This window comes from Pongo pygmaeus, chromosome 13, assembly GCF_028885625.2.
Source record: "Pongo pygmaeus isolate AG05252 chromosome 13, NHGRI_mPonPyg2-v2.0_pri, whole genome shotgun sequence".
Lineage (NCBI taxonomy): Eukaryota > Metazoa > Chordata > Mammalia > Primates > Hominidae > Pongo > Pongo pygmaeus.
In genome coordinates, this window is record NC_072386.2 from 18,462,755 (window position 1) to 18,489,035 (window position 26,281).

General features: G+C 42.6%; 1 protein-coding gene across 1 annotated transcript; it reads left to right on the forward strand.

Annotated features, from left to right (window-relative positions):
• Positions 1-369: 369 nt before the first annotated feature.
• On the forward strand, positions 370-25,974 carry FAM240B (family with sequence similarity 240 member B). Its single transcript, XM_054500037.2, has 3 exons — positions 370-467; positions 16,500-16,645; positions 25,665-25,974. The coding sequence occupies exons 2-3, from the start codon at positions 16,503-16,505 to the stop codon at positions 25,756-25,758; spliced, it is 237 nt and encodes a 78-aa protein (XP_054356012.1). The 5' UTR covers positions 370-467; positions 16,500-16,502; the 3' UTR covers positions 25,759-25,974.
• The last annotated feature ends 307 nt before the right edge of the window (positions 25,975-26,281 follow it).

Consider the following 26,281-nt stretch of genomic DNA (forward strand, 5'->3'; position numbering starts at 1 on the left):
CATTCCAGTCCCCTTTACACAGCAAGGTGCAGAGACTGGCTTTTCACAAGTCACAGGGGAATACGGCACATGGATAATCCAGCCTATGCTCTAAATCATCTCTCTTGGTTCGGGCCAAGTCATAGTACTCGTGGGACCTGCCAAAACAGAAGCTCGCCTTCTCTGGGGAGGGTGGGGTAGTAAGAGATGAGATTTGTTTAGAGCCATCTCTCACCATGAGGGAAGGCTACAATGTCCCTGGAAAGATATTGTCTGGGTCTGGTACTAATTTGGCTCAAATGACCTTGAAAGGTTAAGGGATTTCTGTAACTCCTCCACTCCATATATAAGGGCTGCAACAATGTGATTTCAGGACAGCATCTGTGGCCTTCCCGAGCCGGACCTGAGGAATCAAGAGCAGGCCTGGGAGTCTTGCCCTCCTTTGCACCCTAGCGGGGTATCTGTCCACCTGCAAATTCATCTTTAAGGTACAGTACGTTGCGCTTGTGTTGTCAAGTGTGGGAACATCTCGCAACTTGGGCTGAAAATGGAAACAGACATCACCCCTTATATGTGTGTCCTTTATTGACCACTTGAATTCATTTTCTCTTCACCTTGAACACCTACGCTGTACCAGTTGGGAATAACAGATGGGCCAGTAGATTTTTTTCCATCTCTGATGTTTTTCCATCTTTTCCTAAATGTCAATGATGCAGAAATTTCATGTTAAAGAGTGTGGAAAAAGCAAGAAATTCGGGTAAATCTCACAGAGCAAGGCTCTTTGGAGATTAACCAAAATAAAGATATGTCTCATGTTGGTTGATGGAAAATTTAGTCCCAAGGAAATGTTCATTGTAGATGCTGGATCATGGAAGCTTCTCAGGAAGCTGATGGTGGGGGGATTAATCATGAATTTGGGGTTTTTACTTGACTAACCTGAGACCTGGGAAATTCAACTGTAGAATTCCCTTTCATCTGAGTTGATACAGTTGACTCTTCCCTAGCCCCTCATCAGATAGACTCAAGTGCATGAGCCTCACACAAAGTCAAGCTTCAATAAATGTTATTTGATGAAATTGATATTTAATTTAAATTTTATTATAAAAGTGAGTTCTAGCACTCTTTAAGTGTAAGTTAATTAGAAAAGTAAACTTAAGAACTGCCACTGGAATTATGACTTTTCCAAATTGGTAACATTTTACTGAAAATATAACTAATCGTCTCAATAGATGTACACTGTAGAAAAAACTTCTTTTGCTGGGGGTGGTGGGGGGATAAAGAGAAACAGAATTGCTTATTTATCAAAGAACAGCCTCCTTTTGCTAAAGCCTATCTAATTATTGATATTTGCCCTTCACATATGTGCAAAGCAACTAGATACCCTCATTTGAAGGTGAAAAAACTGAAACACAAAGCCCCTGTAATTTTGAAGATACAGATTATTCCTTTGAACTTGAGGCTGATGATTTTTTCCTATTAGAGCCAGACGGACCTCAGTGAATCTGTAGATCAAACACCTCAACTCACAGATGAGGAGAGTTACGTATCTTTTCCAAACTCTTAAAAAAAAAAAAACTTTTCAAAAAAGTGAATGAAATTCATAAAATAAAAAGCATCAAACATGTATTTTAGAAATAACTGTATGTTAGTATTAATATGGTAACTGTAAGCCAAATAGCATTCAAAGCAAATAGGAGAAACAAATTTTAATTGACCATTTAAAATAACTATTTACAGTTAGGACTTTGAACTTTTTTTTTTTTTACTTATCTCAAACTATGTATATGTCCTATTAGCATAAGAATGCAATGAAACTGATTAATGTTTATGTTTATTTAAATTATAATTATTTTTTATTTTTGATGCAAAATTGAACTGAGAAATGTATTGGTTACTTAGCTCTATGGGCCCTGCCATGACTCATCAATTCATTAATTCAGCACATGTTTTTTGAGTTAGAAAAGCCAATTGCTTTCCAGGGTCTGTCTTAAGGTGGTCCATTCAGATATGTTCTCCTGAGTCCAAGACCTAAACCTGTGCTTGTCTTTTCATTAAGAGGTGAATACATTGACAGCCCATACTTTTATGCCGTTGAGACTGGAAGGACCTCTACAGAAGAAGTTCTGCTAAGTCCACAAACATTCCAACACTCCTGTGACAGCAGAGGGCAATATGGAATTATGCTGTAAACATTTCAGGGTACATGGACTTTGACCTGCAATTATACTTCTAGGAGTTTATGCTACAGATATACTTACAGATGTGAACAAAACATGATTTACTCTGGAATTTTTTGTAATAGACCCAAGCAGGAATTAATTCAAATGTCCATCCATACTAGAATGGTTAATTATGGCATATCCATAAACAGATTACTACACAGCCATGAAAAACAATGTATGCTGGCAAGGAAATATTTTCTTAGTTGAAAAAGGCAAAATGCAAAAGTGTTTATTGTATGGCTCTGCTTGCAAAAACAATATTTTGTACACATACATATGCATATATATGCTTCCAATAAGATGGAAATACAAATATGAGATCATTAACAGTGGGTGTCTTTGGGAAGTGTTGCTGACTGCAGTAAAGTAAAACGGGAAACACTTCTTTATTTCATATCCTTCAGTGTTTTTTGAAATATTTTACCATGTGCACAAAACGACATTCACATTTTTAAAAACAGAGTCTTAAAGGAGCATCTTTGCTAACAGTGTAAAACTTTGTAACTCTTGGCCGGGAGCAGTGGTTCACGCCTGTAATCCCAGCACTTTGGGAGGCCGAGGTGGGCGGATCACGAGGTCAGGAAATCGAGACCATCCTGGCTAACACGGTGAAACCCCGTCTCTACTAAAAATGCAAAAAATTAGCCGGGCGTGGTGGTGGGCGCCTGTAGTCCCAGCTACTAGGGAGGCTGAGGCAGGAGAATGGCATGAACCCGGGAGGCGGAGCTTGCAGTGAACCGAGATGGCACCACTGCACTCCAGCCTGGGTGACACAGCGAGACTCCTTCTCAAAAAAAAAAAAAAAAAAAAAAAAAATCTATTCAGGGTGAGACCACTACACTCAGAGTCTCTCGCTATACTCAAGAGTTATTTTTTAGTAGAAACAGGGTTTCACCCTGTTAGCCCGGATGGTCTCGATCTCCTGACCTCGTGATCCACCCGCCTTGGCCTCCCAAAATGCCGGGATTACAGGCGTGAGCCACTGAGCCTGGCCAAAACTTTGTTAACTCTTTGACCAAATTATGCTGGGGATTTTCTTTGAATAAATGATGGCATGCAGTAATTTCCATGTGCATCCCAAATACGTAGACCAGCCCAAGAAAAGGGAAACAAAGGGAGAAGCAGCCTAAGAGAGGGAAGCCCAAGCCGCTAGGAGTCCCCTGCTCTTTGCTTCCCGGGGCACTTCCCTCCACACCTCCCCGAGGGTGCTGAGTGTGCTGTTCTTCCAGACGCCTCACTGTGTCCTCCGGGGGCTGCTCCATTTAGACCTGGCTGCCTCTCTGGGGCGCCTCAAATTTCTAAGGAGTTACACTTGATTGATGGAAAGCACACAGTGCGGGGCAGGAATGTGGGACATCCACCCCACAATTCTATTCTCACTCAACAGGATGACGGAGATCACTCATGAGCCTTCGTTCCACGTAGTCCATTTCTAAAAGTAAACAATGTTTCTGAAAACGCAGCTATTTTGGGAAGTCAGTTCCTGGCTAGAGCCCACTCTTAAGAAATAAACATAGCCCGTTTCCTGTTCAGGAAAAAAGTCACATTGATTAGTGAAGGCCAGATAGCCACTGGACTGGCAGTTTGGTGAAGCAGAGGGGAGAAACAATATGTTAGCCAATTTTCATATTTTAGCCACCTTGCCTTTTTAAAAGCTTTTAATAGGAGCAGAATATAAGCTTTTCTAGAGAAGTAATTGCTTTTAGCTCTAAATTCTTTGGAGAATTTTGACTGGCAAGTGGCATGAGGGGATGATGGGATCTTTGTCCACTGAGCACACCGTGTGAAGGGGACCATTTTTAAAAAAATTTATTTATTTTATTTTATTTTTTTAAAGATGGAGTCTCACTCTACCACCCAAGCTAGAGTGCCATGGCACGATTTCAGCCTACTGCAAGCTCTACCTCCCCGGTTCAAGCAATTCTCCTGCCTCAGCCTCCCGAGTAGCTGGGATTACAGGCATGGGGCACCATGCCTGGCTAGTTTTTGTATTTTTAGTAGAGATGGGATTTCACTGTGTTGGCCAGGCTGGTCTTGAACTCCTGATCTCAGGTGATCCACCTGCCTCAGCCTCCGAAAGTGCTGAGATTACTGGCTTAAGCCACCACACCGGGCCAAGGGCACCATATTAAGTAAGGTCTTTGCCCCACAGTAGTTAAGGGTCTAGTTGAAGGGACAAGATTATGGGGTCAAAGCCCCAGAGAACAGAGACCTGCCTTGGCTCCTGGTACCAATCCAAACAGGCATAGAGGCAAACCCAGGAGCATCTCTGTGCATGGCAGAATGAGCTTAAGGACCTCCCAGTTCCCTTCTAGTCACAATTAAGTGACTAGACATCAAATTGAACAGCCTGGTTGTGACCAATAAAACTGCAATGGTTAACAGTAACTGGGGAGGGGTGGTGCTTTCTCTAGTTGCTTTCACTTTGTTTTATTTCAACTCTATGTGCACCCAGTGTATGTTTCTCCAGGAAGCTAAGGCATAGTTAGCTACATGGTCCATGGGGAACTCAGAAGTTTTCTCTGTTAATCCATGTGGGCCTCAAAAACTACTGACCCAAAGGCCAAGTCCAGCCAACAGACGTATTCTGATGCTCTGCACAAAGCTTCCAAATGTCTGTAAATTATCATCAACATTTAAAAATAAAGAAATTACATAATGTTTCAAAAATCAGATTTCCAGCCTCTTTTGAAAAACTTGAATATTGGGCAACTCTGGGACCATGCCCCATGGGCAATAGTCGGTTGGAGTTGAGTGGCAGTGTCTGTTTGAAACAAGCCATGCATTCGAGAATTTGCCACAGAGCCTTCTAAACACACCAGGACTCCACAGGCTTCTGAGCTTGTGGCTTCTGACCTATCAGTAATCCACATAAGGATATAAATTAGGCAGTCCAGGATTTTATTAAGCATTTATTGTGTCAGGTAAAACATTTTTCACAGCAGCCTTTTCCACTGAAAACTGGTTAATTGGGAAAGTACATATTGTTCCATTTTACAGATGAGAAAACAGAGACTTAGTTCAAGTAACTTGCCCTATAAAGAGTGTGGGGGGTGTTTCTCCTAACTCCTAGTCCTGGACACATGACACAGGGCTAAACAGCAGGACACTGCTGGCTCCAGGACAGACTATCTCTGTGTGCATTGAAGATGTTTCTCAGGCAAAAAATCCTCCTTAATTCCTGACTGCTGGTGGTGTCAGGAAGATGCATGTGCTTTTTACTTTTTATTTCAAAATAATTCTAGATTTAGAGAAAGTTACAAAGATAGTACAGCGTGTTCCCATATACCTGTCACCTAGCTTTCTCTAATATTAACATCTTACATAGCCATGGTACATTTATCAAAACAATAAAATTAGCATTGTTGCAATAAAATTTACTGCAGAATTTATCAGATTCTTTCAGTCTTCCACTACTTATTATCTGTTTTTCCTGTTCCAGGATCCAATCCAGGATACCATGTTGCATTTATTGGTGTATATATCTATCAATCATATCTCCTTATTCTCCTCCAATCTGTGACTGTTTCTCAGTCTTTATCTTTCATGACTTTGACACTTCTAAATGAACAGTGTTCAGGTATTTTGTAAAATATCCCAGAATTTGAGCTAGTCTTCAGTTTTCTCATGAATAGACAGCATTCTGGTGTCAGGAGAAGCGCATCATAGAGTCAGTGTGTAACATCATGTCACATCAAGGGACACATGATATCCACAATACTTATTAGTAGCGCTGAGAGCCTTAACCACACTTATTTAAGGGGATATTTGTTTCTCCACTGTGAAGTGACTACTTTCCCCTCGGTCACCAAGTCATCCCAGACTGAAGGGGAGGGGGACTTAACTCCACCTTCTAGAGAGAGGGGGAGTATCAAATAATTTGTGATCGTACATTAAAACCACCACAGTAATTATTAAATTTTTAGAGACATATCTTTGATGTCATGCAAGCATTGTGTTCCTCCCTAAAGTGTCATCCACTCATTTTACCACTGATCAATGAATTCTGCCTGCAATAATCATTACTGTGGTATTATTACTGTGGTGTTCTCATGGTGATTTTCTCTTTTCCTCATTCTTTCTACACTCATTCACTGGAATTTTTCTGAAAGTAATAGTTGTTTTTTTCTCCTCCATTTGTTTATTTCAATAATTTGTATCAATTTGAATTCGTTCTTTGGGTTGTAACTAACATCATGTTGTTTATTTTGTTGTGCATATTGTTCCCTCTTTGGATATTGAGAATCTCAAGTTGAGTAATTCTGCAATGCCCTTCACCTATTTTTTTAAGCCTTTGTTACTTTGTGACACTACAAAATGTGTTCAGGGTTTATTTACAGAGGTTGGGGCTCTGCATAAGAAGTTGTGACAGGGAGGGGGATAAATGGAAGACAAACAAAGTAAATAGCAATTTTTCTCTTGAAAGGAGGTAAAAGTAGTGTTTACTTTTTAACATTCATTTGGCAGTAATTTCAAAATTACAGAAAGAATAATTCAAAGAATTCCTCTATAGCATTAGCCAGATGCCCCTATCATTACCATTTACCCTGCTTATCATTTGCCTTGTCAATCTATATCTTTTCTAAATCACTTGAGATAAGTTGACACATCATAATCCTTCCCCTCTAAATGCTTCAGTGGGTACTTCCCAGGAACACAGTCATCTTCTTACATAATTACAGCACACTCATCAACTTTGGGAACTCTATAACACTGATGCAATCCTGTAATTGTCCATGTTCTGTTGATTCAATACTGACCTTTACAGCATTTTGAAATCTAGTTCTTGAACAGACGATGAAATCTAGTTCTTTTTTTTTTTTTTTTTGAGACGTAGTCTCGCTCTGTAGCCCAGGCTGGAGTGCAGTGGCGTGATCTCGGCTCACTGCAAGCTCTGCCTCCCAGGTTCATGCCATTCTCCTGCCTCAGCCTCCCGAATAGCTGGGACTACAGGCGCTCACCACCATGCCCAGCTAATTTTTTGTATTTTTAGTAGAGACGGGGTTTCACCGTGTTAGCCAGGATGGTCTCGATCTCCTGACCTCGTGATCCACCTGCCTCAGCCTCCCAAAGTGCTGGGATTACAGGTGTGAGCCACCATGCCCAGCCGAAATCTAGTTCTTGAACTAGACTGATGTTTATGAGCCTACTCATCCTGATCCCTGGAGTGGTACCTATCACTCCTCTCCTGGGTGAGGTTCCTATTTGATTTAGTCAGCAAGGCTCCCTGACCCCACCCACAACCTGGCAGGATTGAGCATGCAGAATGGACCTGGATGGATCCAAGCGAGACCCTTGCAGAGCATCTTAGAATAATTATAGTCTATGATGACAGATGCTAACTAGTCCCACGAACTTTCCCCTAAATGAAGGAGGGAAGTGGCTCAAACCGTGGGAGGTGATGACAGGACTTTTGGCATCAGACATTGTGGGTTCAGAGCCCAGTATCAGCGCTTACTGATTCTGTGACTTAGACAAGAATTTAAACCTTATACCCCTGGCTTCTGGTCTGGTTCCAGGGAAAATAAGAAGATTTATTTCCCTGACCTCTTGATATCATTAAGTGAGATAATTTTTAAGATCACATTAGCAATTGCCAAATATGATTCATTGTTCACTGTCACTTCTGTGATGTCAGCACCCAATGAACAGACATTCTGGGTTCTGTGAAATCAGCAGGTCTGGACTCCTGGCTCTCCCCATCATTGGCTCTGGAGCTTGGGGAAAGTCAACCTCTCAGATTCACTTTCTCACTCACAAATACAGGAATAGTAAAATGTAGCACAATATGCTGAGGATTAAATGAGATGGCATTTGGTACTGTCTGCAATGCAGGTTGCTAATAGAAATATAGATAATGATGATGATACACGTTTATTATTGAGCAGACACTATGTTAAGTACTTTTCACGCTCCATTGTCTCATTTAATTCTCAGACCAATGCATTTTTCATGTGATAAAAGAAAGCTTCGTAAGGGTCATATGGACTAAAAGTCACAGGGACTTCTCTCATAATTGTGTGTTCCTCCTTCATGACTTGGTGTCACCCCAGCGAATTCAGGTAAGCTCTGAGGGAATAACAGGGCTGAGTTATTGTGGACATGTCCCGTATAAGCTTTTTTCTCCCATGTAAGTCCTTTTTTAGTTAAAACTCCAAGCTACCCAAGAACTCACTCATATTGCCCAGACGATGTTGTATTTCCCCTGAGCCTCCTCCTAAGACTCAAATATACTGCCGGCGAAATCTCAGGTGGCTTTGAAGGATGTTAATTATAAGGAGACTGTGCAGAGGGACTCAAGACTGAAATTCAAGTAGCCTGACAGAATTTTGGAGGGGAAGTTAAAAAGAAAATGTCTGTAATCCCAACACTTTGGGAGGCCGAGACGGGCGGATCACGAGGTCAGGAGTTCAAGACCAGCCTGACCAACATGCTGAAACCCCATCTCTACTAAAAACAAAACAAATTAGCCGGATATGGTGGCACGTGCCTATAATCCCAACTACTCAGGAGGCTGAGGCAGGAGAATTGCTTGAACCCTGGAGGCGGAGGTTGCAGTGAGCAGAGATCGAGCCACTGCACTCCAGCCTGGGTGACAGAGGGAGACCCTGTCAAAAAAAAAAAAAAGAAGAAGAGAGAAGGAGAGAGAGAGAGAGGGAGGGAGGAAGAGAGAGAGAGGGAGAGAGAAAGAAAACGAAAATGTTTTCTGAAAAAGTGCTAAGCCAAGAAACGAAGGAGAGCACTCCCACATTGCACTCCAGCTTCCATCTGAGAAGGTGAAAGAGGAACGGGAGGAAGCTCAATCTGCCCTCTGTCCAGTGGGGCCTGAAGGTGGGGTGGGAGGAGAAATCCGTCCAAATGCCTACGGGCCACAGGCAGGTGGAGCCATCTTAGCTCCCAGACCTAGAAATTTTGGACCTAAAGATATTTTCACTGTGGGTGAAAAAGACCACCTGAGTGGAAATGGAGTGACGGTGAGTCCCCCGCACCTGTGGAAGCAGAATCTCCAGGTGAGGGGGCTAAACAAACAAACACGTTTGGTGCCGGTGTCAGAGGGAGTCTAGTTTTAGTTTGTTTGTTTATCCTTACCGTGATCCACATGAAACTGGCCACAGTGAGCACTTCAACAGAAAGTGCGGAGAGGAAAAGGGATGTGTGTCTTGATGTGATGTGCAGGGAATCATCTTGGGAGAAAGTTAATCTAATTCTGCTTTGAGAAAGCAGTGATGACTTGCGCATTGCTCTCAACAGATTTAACTGGATGCCTGATTTCTCGGTACCCAGCTGTTGTCATGAGCCGCCATCTCTCTGTCCCGTGGCTGGTGGTTTGCTGGTGATGACACGGGCTTTGGAGTTGGGTGTGGTTTAAATCCCAGCTCCATCACCATCAACAACGTGACCTTGGGCAGTGGCTTGCCTCTTTGTACTTCCTCTGTAAAATGAGGAAGAGAGTTGTTGTGAGAATTGAAGGTGAGATGTAGAGCGCTTTGAAGAATAAAAGGTATTCAGTAAGCACTCAATAAAGAGCATAAAAATAAGCCAGATACCACAGACTTGCAGCCCACCAGCCAGTAGGCAAAGATATGGTGGGCAGTTTTGTCTGACCACTTAGTGGGAGCAGACCTGCTCCATTTCTGAACTCACTTCCACGCCCTGTTGTTGCAGGGCTGAATTTCATTTTCCAAAACCAATGCATTTCCTCCAACTGTCTGTACTTTAAAAAGGAGAACTATTGCCCTCTACCCATGAGTTTATAAAAACTGGGGAAACAAAAAGATAAATGCAGTAAACCTGATTTTTAGAGGTGGGAGTCAGAAGCAGATAATATTCCTAAGTGTTTATTATAAAAATAACCAGAATAACTCAAGTATGTGGCCTTCTGGACACTACAGTTATTTAAATTTCCTGCTCCTGCTTTTTGAGCCCCTGGGGAATGGAAGACAACACAGTTATCTGGGTTCTAAGAAAAATAAATGATTTTATATTCTGAGAGAATCTCAGGTTTAGAGGGAATTTAAAAGACATCAAGGCCGAGTGCTGTGGCTCACACCTGTAATCCCAGCACTTTGGGAGGCTGAGACAGGCGGATCACGAGGTCAAGGGACTGAGACCATCCTGGTCAATGTGGTGAAACCCTGTCTCTACTAAAAGTACAAAAATTACCTGGGCGTGGTGGCGTGCACCTGTAATTCCAGCTACTCAGCAGGCTAAGGCAGGAGAATTGCTTGAACCCAGGAGGCGGAGGTTGCAGTGAGCCGAGATCAAGCCACTGCACTCCAGCCTGGCGACAGGGCAAGACTCCATCTCAACAACAACAAAAAGACATCAAGACATACACGATCCCCTGAAAAGTCTCTTCTCTTCCATCTGCGTACACATGGGATGAAAGTAGCAAGTGGAAACTTAGAAGGCGTGTGAGTGTGCACCTCTGAAATTGAGTTTATAAACAAAAATCAATTGCACAAGAGCAGAATGGAGACACCTGAATTTGAAAATTTGCTCATGTAAAAAGTAGGAGCTTAATGTCATAGATCTTTAAAAGTGGCTCAGGAAGGTTCAGGTACCTAATGGGTTTATGTGTCTGCACATTGCTTGGTACTTCTTATTTCTGTGACAATAAAACCTGACTGATCCAGCCCACAGGAGATCACAGCGGCTTTCCCTTCTTGCCAATCACACAGAGAGAACAACTTGAGAAAGCAGCACCTTTCCACTCTCATTTGAGCCCAGACAGGGGCAGCACCATATGCATATGGCATAGAGATAATGATTTTCTCTGCCTGGGCCAGGTGCAGAGGCAGAGAGAGCCACTGTCAGTGCCTAGGTTTTCCATCAACACCGCCAGGGAAATGTAGACATCTTTTATTTCCTGTTTCCTGCCTTATTTTGATGTTTTCCTAAAAACGCTTTTCTAAAATTGCTATCAGTTCTTTTCAAAGAGGGCCATACCAGCTACAGCGAGCCCAGTAAATGGGAGCAATAAATATAAAACAAGTTTTTTAAAACTGGAAGGAAGAAGATGGCACAGCTCCTCTCAAACAAAATGCACTTTCTTTTACAGAAGTTCTTGCATCTGCTGAAGTTCAGGTTCACCAGCAGTTTTCAGCAAAACAAGCAGTGAGGCTGTGAAATAACATGGAGGGGTTGAGCCCAAGAGTCAGCACAGTGGCAACTGTCAATTTTAGTAAGCCAGTCGCTCCTTAAACATGTTCAGCATCACTCAGTAAATGTGATTATAGGGCCTGACCACAGAGAGCCCACAAATATAACATCCTAAGTGATGTAAGGGTGAAACTCATCACCAAGAGCTTTGCTAAAGGCTTCTCTGGACACAGTCCAGCACTGGGTCTGGGACAAGATGGGAAGCCTCTTATCCCCATGATCTAAGGCTTTCTAATTCTTACAGCCCAGCAACAGAGAGAAGTAAGCCTTCAATATGAGCTGAGTCAATAAGAAGCAAAGCATTTGATATCATGTATAAACTAAAGACAAGGAGACTGTATTTAGGTGGTGGTTCAAATTCAGTTAGCACTTTTGATGCTTGCCAGGGATCAGGAGATGCATTGTGAGTTCCCTGAACAAGCATGTGGCATGTAGGGAGGGGCATTTGGGGACTGAATGGTGGGCTGTGTTGGGGGCACTTTCCTGTATGTTACCACACTTCATCTCCACTTCATGGCTAAGGAAAGGGGCTCCGAGCAAGTGAAGGGCTTTCTTGCTCAAAGTCACAACAGTGCAAGTCTTCCGCTGAGCTTTCTCTCCATCCTGGTTGTCAGGATGCAGCCTCCTGGCCTGACAAGGGAGGTAGGGATGCAGCTGTGTTTCGCAGGCAGGACAGCTGTGTCTACATGACCCCTAGTGGGTGGGCTGTGGCTTGGTGAAGAACTCCAATCCCAGTTCCTGCTGGAATGACAGCAATAGCAAGCCTGACCAGCCAGAGTGGTATCTGCATGCTTGGGTGCAGAAGCAGGATAGGGGGCTGCCCCGTGAGACAGTGTAGGAAGGAGGAAGGCATAGAGAAAGCAAAATAGTTCAGGGTGCCCTGCAGGGAGAGCACAGGGAGGAGGTTTCAAGAAAAGCTAAGGAAGAAAGACATAGGCTCTATGGGCAGATAGAGAATGCATCCACTAGGAGGGGCAGGTAGGTGGCCCTCTGACTGCATCCAGCCAAACGCCGTGTTTTCTCCGGCCAGTGTGGTGTTGGACCCTTTTGGAATGCATGTCTTGAAGCAGAGCACGTGCCCTTCAAGACCTAGTGCCACTGCTCCCAGTGGCTTCACTCCTTTGGGATGCTAACGGATCCCTGAAGACGTCTGAGTTCACGTCCCCTCCCAAGTCCTTCCAAAGCTCATGCCCACTACTCTCAAGCTACTCTATGAAAATGGAGACCCTAGAAGTGTTTTTTGATCAAAAAGGAATGAGAAGCAGAGCTGGCATGCATCAGATTCTTCATAGCCTGATTTCCTTTGGGTTCACCGTAATTATTTTCCTTTTCTTTTTTTTTTTTTTTTTTTTTTTGAGACTGAGTCTTGCTCTGTTGCCCAGACTGGAGTGCAGTGGAGCTGTCTCAGCTCACTGCAATCTCCACCTCCTAGGTTCAAGCGATTCTCCTGCCTCAGCCTCCTGAGTAGCTGGGATTACAGGCATGTGCCACCACGCCCAGCTAATTTTTTTTTTTTTTTTTTTTTAGTAGAGACGGGGTTTCATTGTGTTAGCCAGGATGGTCACCATCTCTTGACCTCTTGATCCACCTGCCTTGGCCTCTCAAAGTGCTGGGATTACAGGTGTAAGCCACCACGTCCGGCCCAGGTTCACCCTGATTTAATTTACTCCCTGGGTGTGTAGACACCACCCTGCTTCCAGCTATTTTCTGTAACCCAGTTCATGACTGTGCAACTACAGTATCTGCTAGAGTAAATCCTCCTTCCATATCCAAACCACACCTTCCTCCCAAACAGAGAGGATGCAAAATGCCATGCGGATGTAAGCAGGCTGTGTTCCTGCACGGGCCTCTCTTGTCTTCATAATGAAGTTCTTTCGAATAAAATGTTCATTATCAATTTTGAGAAAAGAAGAACATTTCAATGAGTACCTGTTTGACCAAGCTATCCTTTTTCTAAATGCCAGGTACCTAATATGAACTTGTAATCTTTAGGGGTATTTTGTAATTTAAAAAAAATCTGTGAAAATATTATGCATATAAAAGGCATTACCTTTGGCATACTTACATTGCAAATTCTGCATTTAACACCTTCCTCACAGTTAAAAGCAAGCACTGTCTTCTTATCTTGAACTTGTACATCAGGAAAATGAGATGCCTTAGATAGTCCTGGAGCCTGAACAAAACCCACAGGAAACCTAATTGCTAGAGGAGGGCATGCGTTCCACACCCTAGTTCTATGAATGAAAATGTAAAATCAGATGTATTTTGTTAGTGGCTTCTCTTTCAATGTCCAGTGGCTAGAAATTTATTAGAATTCTGTGCACTGAATGATTACCCTGGGAAAGAAAATAAGTGAGAAATATGCCCTTGAAAGACAGGAGCATGTGCTCGGGTCAGGCTGGAGGACAGTCCCAGGGTGCAGAGAGAAATTCCAGAGGGTCCACGGCACAGCTGCAGCCTAGCAGACTGCAGAAGGTGACTGGATGTGAGCGTTTCCCTTACCCAGAAAGTAGAAAAGCAATCCACGCTCAGACCCTCAGTGTCTGAGATACTCCAAAGGGGCCGGCTCTTCATATGAAAAAGATAATTTGGAAGGGGGTCATTTAACTTGAATAACTGAACACCCATTAAATGCTTCAATGTATTAAAAACAAAATTTGACTGAGCTTCTGTTCAAGAAGCTCTATCGCTCTAAGTCACAAACACCCCAGCGTCCATCAGTCACAGGAAAGGGTAAGGTCACTGAGCGCCTGAAGTGGGAGAGGGCACCTAAGTCAAACTTCCTCTTTCCAGGGAGTGTCTGGGAGCGGTAGGAAGAGTGCAGGCTCCAGGTCCTGACAGCCACACTGCTCTCAAGCTGTGGAACCTCAACACCGTCTATCAATGCCTCTGAAAATCAGCTCCTTTATGTGCAAAATGAGATGTGAATTAGCTCCATTTAGCTATTCCACAATGTGTACACATTTCAAAACGTCATCTTGTACACAATTATACACAGCTTTTATTTGTCAATTTAAAAATATATTTAAAAATTATTTTTAAATGTTTAATAAAAAATAAAAATGTTTTAAATAAGAAAACAATGGCCCTCACGTAGCTGTGTGTGACCAGTGAGAACCACCTGCAGAGCAGCTGGCACTGAGGAAAATGTTCTCTCCCTCTTCTCTCCCCACATCTCCTTCAATCGTCCCTACCCTGATGTGCCTCCCTGCCACCACCCACCCACATGCTCAGCAGTTTTTTCTAGGGCAGCTCTGACTACAGAAATAAGCAGGTGATTGGAAGATGGGTCCAGGAGGAAGAACACCGGAAGCAGATTCTTAAAATCTTTATCGAATACCCAAAGCTGTTTTCAGTTTCAAGCTTCTTCTTACCTCGGGACACTTACACATGCTGTTCCCTTCACGTGGGAAGCTCTTGCTGCCCCTCTGATGAGAGCATCATATTCTACTATTATACATATAAGTGTAATATAAATAAAATACAAATTATTCCATATCATAAATATAAAATAATAAATGTTATTTTTTCTCTGAAGCTTTTTTTTTTTTTTTTGAGACGGAGTCTCGCTCTGTCGCCCAGGCTGGAGTGTAGTGGCACGATCTCGGCTCACTGCAAGCTCTGCCTCCCGGGTTCACGCCGTTCTCCTGCCTCAGCCTCCCGAGTAGCTGGGACAACAGGGGCCCGCCACCACGCCCGGCTAATTTTTTTGTATTTTTGTAGAGACAGGGTTTCACTGTGTTAGGCAGGATGGTCTTGATCTCCTGACCTTGTGATCAGCCTGCCTCGGCCTCCCGAAGTGCTGGGATTACAGGCATGAGCCACCGCGGCCAGCCTCTTCTCTGAAGCTTTTTCTAAACTCCTTTCTCGCCCCTAATCCTTTGGGTGCCCCAGGAAAACCCAGCTTGCACGGGATCATAGGGACTTTGTAGCTGTGGAGTAAGGGACCAGGTCTCTTCTCCAGTCTCCAGCCAGGGCTGAAGCACTTCTCTGAGCAGGAGCTGCCAGCAGGCAGGGAGGGTTCTGTCGTGCAGGCGTTTGTGTCCGCCTGCCCGATGGCGCTACTAAGATCTGGAAAGTGGGCCACGTTAAGGTAAAAAGCAAACATTTTTGGGTTACATATGTGTCCCTTCATAGGATGTATACACATATGCTGAACGAGCTTTCTCCAGACATACCCATTTCCAAATGCAGTGGGCACTTCGTGTGAGCAAAGAGGATCTGTAGAGCAAAAAGCACTGGCTCTGAAGAAGGACAGACCTAGGTTCAAATGCCAGCTCTTCCATTTTCAGTGATGGCCACAAGCAGATTCTGTCTCTAGTTTCCTCATCTGAACAGTGAGTGGAGACAGAGCTGTAGTGAGCATCAGATGGAACCGTGTGTAAAGCGTGCCGGGCCCACATTGGGTCCTCAATAGACAGCAGAGGCTCTTGCTATTCTGTGAGGAAGGATGAAAGGAGCACACTGTTTACTGGGTGTTGGCCATTTGTCATGCATGAGGCTTAGCACTTTTGTTGATGATGGGCATGTTACACATGCACACACACACACAACTGAAGTAACTGTTAAAGGATAGTTTTTAAAGAAAGCTAAAATAATGAGTCACATTCAAATATAAAATGAAGATTATCAAATATTTTATTTAACTTATAAATAAGGAAAAAACTAGTAAGATATTACAACTGAGTCAAAAGAAAAATTTAAGAAACACATCAATGAAAAAATTGATATTCGTAGGTATAGCAATTGCATTCCACTGCACAGAATTTATTTGAATTTCTCGTTCATGAACCATTTTCATTACTATAATTTTTCTATAATTTACAAAATTGTTAAATAGCTCAAAGACAGTGAAAAAGGCAAGCCTTAAAATCAGATAATTTGGAAGAGTTACCAGATACCCTTTTTGGTTTTGTCTAATTCAAAATTTTTCATGATGTTTTCTGGCATAGCTATTATTATTCCCATTTGCAGTTGAGGAAACAGACTCAGAATACAAGTGTGTGATGTGTCTACAGTCATCAAAGAAAAAAAGTGTAAATGGCAGTGTCTACATGAAAGCTCATCTTTCTATCACTCCAAACCTAGAGTGGCTTTATTTAAAGAACTGGGATTTGCTTTACTTGCATATTTCAGGGGATGAACAATCAATACATCCGTCGAGAAGTCTTCTGCTGTGAAACTTGTCATGAGCTCAAAAGCTTCTGGGAAAAAGAAATTAGCAAACAGACTTTTTACCGAGAACTGGAGGAAGATCGTCAGGAAAGAAGCGCCCTGAAAAAGTATGTGAATTGTTTCTCTATTATTACTTTTAAAGTGGATTTTCCAGAGATATGCCAGATATGAAGATGGAGGTAGGGAATTCTCTTTGGTACCCACTGCTGCAGGAATGTACATATGCTGGACATGAAAGCATAAACTCTGTGGAGCGACAGGAGGAAATGCGAGCTCTCATGAGGAAATGGGAGCAAGGCTTGGAAGGAAGAAGTTCACTGTGCTCACAGGTCCCAGAGGAGGGGGTCACACATACATGTCCCACAGGGCCAGAGGGGAAGCTCCTGGTTTTGGTCAGGTGGGAGAAGAGCTAGCGGGAACCTCTTAGCCAGAGTCTTTATTGGGTTTTCTATGAAAAAGGCAAGGCAGTGCAGAGTGTATAATTCAGGACTAGTTAGTTTGAGTCATTCTGGCAGGATTTGGGCTATAGGAGTGGTTTCCAGTTGCCTGGTACCTGGCCCCAGGATAATCAAGGGCAGGGGAAATAGTGGCTCAGTGTATGAGAGTTAGACAAGGAGGTGGCTAGGGCTACAGACTTGAGATTGGTTGGTCTGGAGATTGGCCAAGCCTTTTGCTATCTCTAAAACAGGGCTAGTCCTAGCAGGGGCAGTCTCTCCCTAGCCAGCAAACTTTGTAAGATGTCAAAACATCATAAAACACAGAAAATAGAAAACATCACCAATACATCCACTCATTCAGTCTTGCGAGTATACCAGGGTTTTTCCACCTCAGCACTATTGACATTCAGGGCCAAATAATTCTTTGTTGTGGAGGGTTTATCAGCCTTGGCCTCAAAACATTAGCTATCTGTAAGATCTCCACACACATTTTGAGAACCAAGGCCACCTGGAGGGCAAAGTCATCCCTGATTGAGAATCAATGACTTACAGATATGGAGAAGACTTTTTTTAATATAAAAAATGAAGTTATGTTATTTATGTCTTGATAAACTAAAACAATCTGTTCGCTGCCCTTTCTCTGTTACAATCTTTAGCACATGTGGTTACATTAAATTTCAGGGTTAGGTTGACAGATATGTATATGTGCGAAAAACTAGTGTAATAAAAAGATCCCTCATCTGGGATAATAGGTAGCAAGATTCTTGGGAGAAGGGTAATGTGGTCTTTCCCACACTGGCAAGTGAACTTGTTGTTCTATTCCAAGGAGTCTGCTGAGAGATGAAGTTTTGCTTATGTGGGAAGACGTGTCATGTGTGTCAACCTCAATCTGAATGCCAGGGCCAGCACCTACCCTCACACGTCAAATGCCTTGGAGCAGAAGGATCAGCTCAATTCTTCTGGGCCTGTCCGGGTTCTCTGTCCCTAAAATGGGAGAGGCTAGCCAAGCTGTCTGTCTGCTGGGACATCCACTCGCAGGTGGAATGGTAGTCATGTGTTCTCCACAGCAGAGCACTGTGATTCCATGTTTCTGTGTCTGCCTAGTGCATGCTGAGCTGAAAACATGAGTAATTCACATGTGTAAAACTCAAAGTTAATTTCTAAAACAAAATCCTTTCTTAAGCCAGACAGGATCCTCCTTCCATAACCAGAGAAGAGCTCTGCCAACATTCCAGCCACACTCCTGGCGGCCTAATGGACAAAACTAGGCCTTCCTACATGCTAGAAGCATCTCATGTTAGAGCATCCAATCCTGTAGATTCTCAGGGAACTGAAGAGAGTCCATTGCGTGGTCCCCACCATCTTCCGTCCCCCAGTCCTGGCCCACTAGCCTACTGGAAGCCAGATCCCATCTTGAGCCCTGTGCTGTATCTTCCCTTCCAGAAAGCAAAACTTGCAATATTATCTTATTTTTGTCAAGATAAGAAAACTTTTATATATATAATATGTAAAGGAAAAAGATTAGAAGAAAATGCACTAAGATACTGAAAGTGGTTATTTTTGACTAATAAGATGACAGATTGTGTGTGTGTGTGTGTGTGTGTGTGTGTGTGTGTTCTCCTATTTTTTCCAAAGTTTCTGTAATGATCCTGTGCCATTTTTATGTAAAAAATAAGTTATAAAAATGGCAATCAATTGCAAATTGTCCATAGAACAAAATGCATGAATTCTCCAGGCTCCCATGTTCCCTAGAAATGACCCCCTCTTCTAAAGTTTGGAGCAGTTTTCTCTACCTTCTATGACTGAAAGAATAAATCTTTGGGCTCATCATGAAACATTTCATCAGTCTCCCCCAGCTAAGTGTTTAAAGACATGATTGCAGCAGCCACAGGACTCAGAACCAGGATACCACCAGGAGCTGGAGAAGCGAGGCTCCCTGTTGTCTCTCCTTCAGCCTCGAGGCCACCCACCAGAGCCATCAGGCTTATCAATTGTGAATTAAAATTCTCAAAAGCTTTTTTAATTTGGTAAACAATGAATTAAAACCTCCTGGTTTTACTGTTATTTTTGCTGAACAAAAAAGCAAAGCAAACACATACACATCCCACATGAACCAAGTTTCACAAAAAATCTAGAATTTTTAAATGAGAACCAAAATGTCAGAGCGCCCCTTTGCTTAAATCCCTGCTGATCTGAGCAAATAGTTTGAAACATTGTCCTAACAAAGTAATAGTCTCCCAACATATACTTGCAGACCAATGACTATCATAGACCCCTGAGTCCCTATTCCACCCCATGGGCTCTGTCTCTCCCAACTCCACTATACACAATGCCCAGCCTCCAATGTACACATACACACACACGTAACACACAGACCTTTTTAAATTCTACCCTCCATTTATAAAAGGCAAATCCAATCTACTATGCAATCAAGAAATGTTCCAAATGTATGAGTGAGCAGTAGAGACAAAAAAACCTCCAAATTTCCCACCAAATCCCTTTGTTGACAGGAGAACAAATCCAATAATGTCTTACGTTCCTCTCCCTCTGCTGGGCTAATCTGGCAAGATGTTGTTCCAGAGCTGGATGAGGTGTGTTAAGCACACACCTGTGGGTTCAGTGACTTAGAGAAGGAAGCTGGGGATGGAGAGAATCAATTTTTCCTAGGAACTGATGTGCTGTATCTGGCAGAGGTCCCAGGGTGAGATCACAAGACAAAGTGGGTGGCCCCAGAACTGGGAACTTCTTTAATTTCTCTGAGTCTGGATAGAGAAAAGCAACAGAACATGGATGGGTTAGTCCCCCAAAGAAGTTGGAAAGTGTTTGCAAACAACTGATCGAGGCAATTCAAGAAGAGTCAAGTGTCGTATAGGCATGATGTGTGACCATACCTCCTGGTTTGCCTGGGGCAGTTTGGATGGGCACCTCTCAGTTTGGTATAATCATTGACTGCAGTCTCTTTTATTTTCAAAAGTATCTCAGTTTAGATAATAAGTCTTATGGACACCTAAGTGCCCAGCCAGTAGCTATAAGTAAGAAACTGGACAGTGCTTATATGAACTACTAATGTTTTCAGGCAAGAATTGTGGTCTTCAAAATACTGCTTCATAATTTAGCAGATCTCAACAGTGTCAGATAGACATTAAATCTGGGGGTGCATCAAGCCTCACCCCAAGACCACTCACCTCTCTCTTGCTCTGAAGGCTGCTTATCAATTGTATCAATTAGAATATTTTCAGCTTCAGGCAATAAGATATTGGACTCAGAATCTACTAGCCAGATGAAATCGCTATTTCAAACTTTTTGTAAGACAAGAGTTAGTCTACAAAGAATAAGCAGGGAGAAAATTTTTAGTTAGATTTTTCATTCAAACTGAAAGGATAGGAAATGCAGCTGGTAAATTGAGTTGGTCAAATGAGTATGCCAAAGCTTGTCAGCCTGTGTGAACGGACTGAGCTCTGCCCCTTGACCAGAGATGCAGCCAGTGAGCTGCAGGCCACAGGGAAACCAGACTAAGGCCCCCCTCTTCCCACTATGAAAAAACAATTGTCAAGGCATGCTTCCTGCCTACGAGAATGGAGTAGGTGTAGCAAAATCGTCATCTGACTTTTCATACTAAAGTAAAAGCACAGAGATCAAGATTGGAGTACTGAGATCTGAAATGGGAGATCAAGAATTCAGTCAACTCTAAATTCCTTGAGGACAGGGAGTATTCGATTGCTCTTCTTTACATAGCGTGGTAGCCACAGAAGTGCCCCACTCAGAGGACCTTCAGGATCATTTGCTTTGGGAGCACAGTTGACTGATAGTGCCGGCTGCTCCGTTTCTGGATCCACCATCGTGTATGAGCCAAAGCCATACTTCCCCCAGGCCGCGCCCAGCCAATTACTGAGGGTGGCAGGGGTGCTAGTTCCAGGCAATTCCTGCATGGCATGGCTCCCCTGGGGGCAGCATTTGCTCAGGGACTCCCCACCAGCCCAGCTCAAGCTTCCTCAGAACTGTGCTGTGGGCTGGGTTCTTCCTACTCAATCGTTATGTCCCCTCTCTCTTTTCACAGATGTCAGACCAGCACTGAAGTCTAAAGGCTATTCTTGACTGCTTCAGTTTCCTCCCTTCTTTACTTTTCGCAGGTGTTTCCCACAAATCTGCTTCTTGGAGGACCCAAACTGACACATATGTTTAGTGCCTAGCATAAGATAGGAAAAATATAATTATAGATCCAGTTGTCCTCACCCACTCCAGGAATAACATTATGATTATGACTTAAGAGTCTCACAAATATCCTGCTTTCTAGGTAAGCCCCAGACTTATCAAGGAGAATCTGTGCTCCTAGGAATTAACAACTCCTCCACAAATCAGAAGAATCTAGAACAAGAAATAGTAAACATTACTTGGTCTCCATTTGAAAAGTGAGGCCAATATTTCTAGGCTGAAGGTAAAAATGTTCTCTCTGAGCTTTAATGCCAGTCGTATGGCTCTTCTGATGTATCTGAATTTGTAAGCCAAGTTTTAAGCATTATCTTCCTCCTATGGACCTTCCCTACTTCAAAAGGAAAGCCCCACTTATAAATTTTTGTTCACCGGTTTACTGAGAACCCCAAAATAAACAGAAGCAACACAGTAATGAAAGATATCAACCAAAAAGGAGCAGCAAAGTGTCTGAATATTCATAAAACAAGATTTAAAAGACATTTGGGTAGATGGAGACCTGAATTCCTTACCATTTAGCAATAGTGTATAACTGCTATGAAAAGTGAATAAATATATTATGAATATTATGAACCCCAGATTCCTATTTTTTTTCCTAGAATGAATGCATCACACCAAATGTGTTAATTCAGGTCCTCTAAGAAGCAGAGGGCAAGAGGAGATTAGATGTGTATGAGATTTTTTGGAGGAAGCACCTGTGAATGAAAAATTGGAAGGAAACTGTGGTGTGCTGATGAATGTTTACCTGGCTCTCCGGAGGAAAAATGTATTGTGTATATACATACATATGTTTACAAGTCTGACTGATATGAAAGCTGTGTAGCACACAATTTATAAATAATAAGAAAATGCACAATGCCCATTATAAATCCCATATAGCCACCTGATTCTCACAGAGAATAATAATGAAATGTGATTTTATTCATTTTTGCCAACCTCTTGTATCTGGGCCAACTGGTGGTTGCAATTCAATCATAATTTGAAAAAAATCATACAACAAGTAAACATTTGATTACTATCCAATTCAGAAAAGAAGTCGTGTCATTGAAGATAATAGTTTTCTAGTACTGAAAGAATATTTCCTCAATTTTTTTTGCTATTTATAATGTATTAGCTACAGACATGACACACTTCTAAATTTAATCCATGTTAACATTTTGTCCATCATTTTTTTAAGTCGAGACCAAGAGTCAGCAAACATTTTCTTAAAGGAACCAGTCAGTAAATATTTTTGACTTTTTAGGTCATATGATCTGCATTGCAGCTCTTCAACTGTGCCATCATAGTGTGAAAGCAGCTACAGCCACATGTAAATAAAATATGTAAACAAGTGGGCAGGGCTATATTTCAATGAAACCTTATTTACAAAATGGGTAGCTGGCCAGATTTGGCCTTAGGGCCAAACCTTAGTTGAGACAATGAACAAAATGATACATCAAGTCATGTATGATTTATAGTGTTTGCCAACTTCCATGGTGTAAATATTCCCACCACAGTCTATTTCAAGCTACCAATGAGATGTCAATGAAGACAAGTTCAGAAGAGGTGTTTGGTAGTAACACCTCATCATGTAGTACTTTCACCATAACAGGTGAAATAGACCTAAGTAATCTGAAGAGCATACACTGTAAAATGGAGTAAAATAATTAGGAAGTAATGAATTTTGCATAGTCAGTGTCCTTGTTTTAAAATAATCTAATTATAAATTTATGTAATTTACTTTTAATAATGTCTATATTTAAAAATTAGCTTATAAAATTCCTGAAAAGTTAATAATTGGTTGTCGTGAACTGTTATGAGCCGGCGTCAGTGCACCACGAAGCCAGAGAAATGAAGGAAAGTTATCAGACTGTGATGCGGGTCTGACCTCCATGAAGGAGAAAAAGAAGGAGTTAGGATTGGGAAGACAGCAGGGCAGCCCTGATACATTTTGGCCAGAGTAATGGGGAGTCAGTGAGCCAAAGCCACCTGTTAAAGAAGTTCTGCAGTTTGCTGGGACGGGCCTGCATTAATAGCACGGCCATGCCCAGTCACTGTCTTAGAGCAGCCTGCAAGAAGTTTGGCCTTGGCATTGATGTGAGGCAAATACAAAAGGAAAGAAGCTGCAGCCACCAGTCAGCTTTGCTCCTTACATCTGAGCGGCACATTTTCATGGCCACCACACTCAGTAAAAGTTACAGTCCCTTTTGTTAATGAATGAATCCACATTAGGTTAAGAAGTGCATCAAGTTCAATGAAACACCCAGGCAGCAACCCTTATTAGTGAGCTTTAAAAGATCCTAGGTGACAAAAGTCATGTATTTGAAGGCAGATTTAGTTACAGAGGCTTTCAGAGACGTGTAATAAAAAAAGCTTGTGAACCTGGGTATTCTCCAGGTTGGAGAGGTGGATTACAAATTAAAATATAGGATAAATACTTAATAACCATCATACAGAAATATAATTATGAAAATTACTAATCTGTAGGTATCAAAGTAGAAGGTCATATAAGCTCAATAAATCATCACTTTTTTTTATTTTTGAGACGGAGTCTCCATCTGTCGCCCAAGCTGGAGTGCAGTGGCGCGATCTTGGCTCACTGCAACCTCCGCCTCCCGAGTTCAAGCGATTCTCCTGCCTCAGCCTCCAGGGTAGCTGGGATTACAGGTGCCCACCACCATGCCCAGCTAATTTATTTTATTTTATTTTTTTAGTAGAGGTGGGGTTTCACTATGTTAACCAGGATGGTCTCGATCTTCTGACCTCGTGATCTGCCCGCCTCGGCCTCCCAGAGTGAATGTCTTGACGGTACTGCCCCATGTGCCTCATTCTCTGACAGTATTTCAACTTTCAGGCCCTGCTTGCTCATGTGTTTATGCAACAGGCACCACCCAGCAACAGGCCCGTGTGCCAGATTCTTTCCATTCTTTCCTGGGCCCATAATTAAGCAGAGTTGTAAGTAAGAAGTTTTCCTGAAGCCAATCTGGTAATAGGTGCCTAGAGCCTTCAAAATATTTATACCTTCTAAGTGGTAATATTTCACCTCTGGGAGCCACTCCGAGGAAAATAGACTGGGATGTGGAAAGAGTATTAAGTATTATACTCCTTATAGCGTTATTTATAAGAATGAAAGATGAAAGTGAATTCAATTTTTAAAATTCTTTTCTGTTTATTCTGATTTTCCTGTAATAAGCGCGTATTATCTAACCCCAGGACCTCAGAGCAGGACTCCAGAATCTTTCCATTCTTTCCCGGGCCCACAATCAAGCAGAGTTTAGTACCATCCCCTTGGAAGTTAGGAATTAGATATATGAATTTGAGGGGAAACACACACGTCCAGACTGTGGCAGATTCCAAGCCCATTGTTTGAATATAGATACATAATGTTCCGGCACCATTTGTTAAAAAGCCTATCCATCTTCCATTGAGTAGCCTTAACCCCTTGTCAAAAATCATGGCCATATTACTGTGTATTTATTTCTGGACTTTCTATTCTATTCTGTGCTAATAATCTATTTGTTTTTTCACTGCCTTGATGATGGTAACTTTATGTTAAGCTTCAAATCAGGTAGTGTGAGTCCTTCAACAGCGTTCTTCAAACTTCTTAAGGCTAATCTACTTTTGCCTTTCCATACAGAAGTTGGAATCATCTTGTTGATAGCTACAGAAAATTCTTGCTGGGATTTTGATTGGCATTACACAGAATCCACCTATCAATTTGGGAAGCATTACATTTGGGATAAAGCCATCTATCCATAGACTATGCCCTTGTGACTATTCATTTTTTTCTTTATTCATTTGTAAAAAGCATTGGTTTGTTGTTGTCTTTGTTGTTGTTGTTATTGTTGTTGTTGTTTTGAGACGGAGTCTCGCTCTGTCACCCAGGCTGGAGTGCAGTGGCACGATCTCAGCTCACTGCAAGCTCCACCTCCCGGGTTCACGCCATTCTCCCACCTCAGCCTCCCCAGTAGCTGGAACTACAGGCACCCGTCACCACGCCCAGCTAATTTTGTTTTTGTATTTTTAGTAGAGACGGGGTTTCGCCGTGTTAGCCGGGATGATCTCGATCTCCTGACCTCGTGCGTGATCCGCCCGCCTCGGCCTCCCAAAGTGCTGGGATTACATGCGTGAGCCGCTGCGCCTGGCAGCATTGGGTTTTTTAAATTATTACTTTAAGTTCCAGGATACATGTGCAGAATGTATAGGTATACATGTGTCATGGTGGTTTGCTGCACCTATCAGCCCGTCATCTAGGTTTTAAGCCCCGCATGCATTAGGTATTTGTCCTAATGCTCTCCCTCCCCTTAACACAGGAACAGAAAACCAAACACCATATGTTCTCACTCATAAGTGGGAGTTGAACAATGAGAACACATGGACACAGGGAGGGGAACACACAATGGGTTTCTTTTAAAAATGAAGAAAAACAAAGCCACGGTTCAGTCGACCAGCATAGCTGGAGACAAATGCACTGAGCATGTGCACGGTTTTTCCTCCGCAGACTCAGAGAAGAATGGAGGCAGAGGCTGGAGACGAGGCTGAGGATGCTGGACAACCCTGATGAGAAGGAAAAGCCGGCACACACCGCGGACTGAGCACTGCCTGCCTCACCGACTTCAAAGTTAGCAAGTGACCACCTTTCTAGGGGAAAAAAATTAACACCCAAGTTATGCTGACTTACTAAACAGGACGCTCTCTATTTGTGCTTCCATTTGCTAGGGGATTTACATGTGAAACCTCCCCCAGTGCTAATGGGAGTTATTATCCTGCTCAATCCCCTCCGCACAGAGGACAGGATGACCGCAAGTGGGATAGGATGCTTGGGCTATTTAATAAAAAAAGCTATTGGAATTAGCACTCCCCAGGTCTCACAGACCCATGTAACCTAGTATATTTCCACATTTCCTTCTCATTTTGAAATGTTTCAAGTCTTGAGACATCTGAAGTGTTTTCTCTAAGCTTACTGAGGCAACGACCTTGATGAAAATTTGGCTTCGCCAGGTCTCCTGGAAAAAGAGTCATAAAATCTTGTCCTTCTTTCCCTGCTTTTTGTGAACACAGAAATATAACTGCTTGCAGAAATAAAGCTATTATTATAGAAAGAATTTAACAATATGG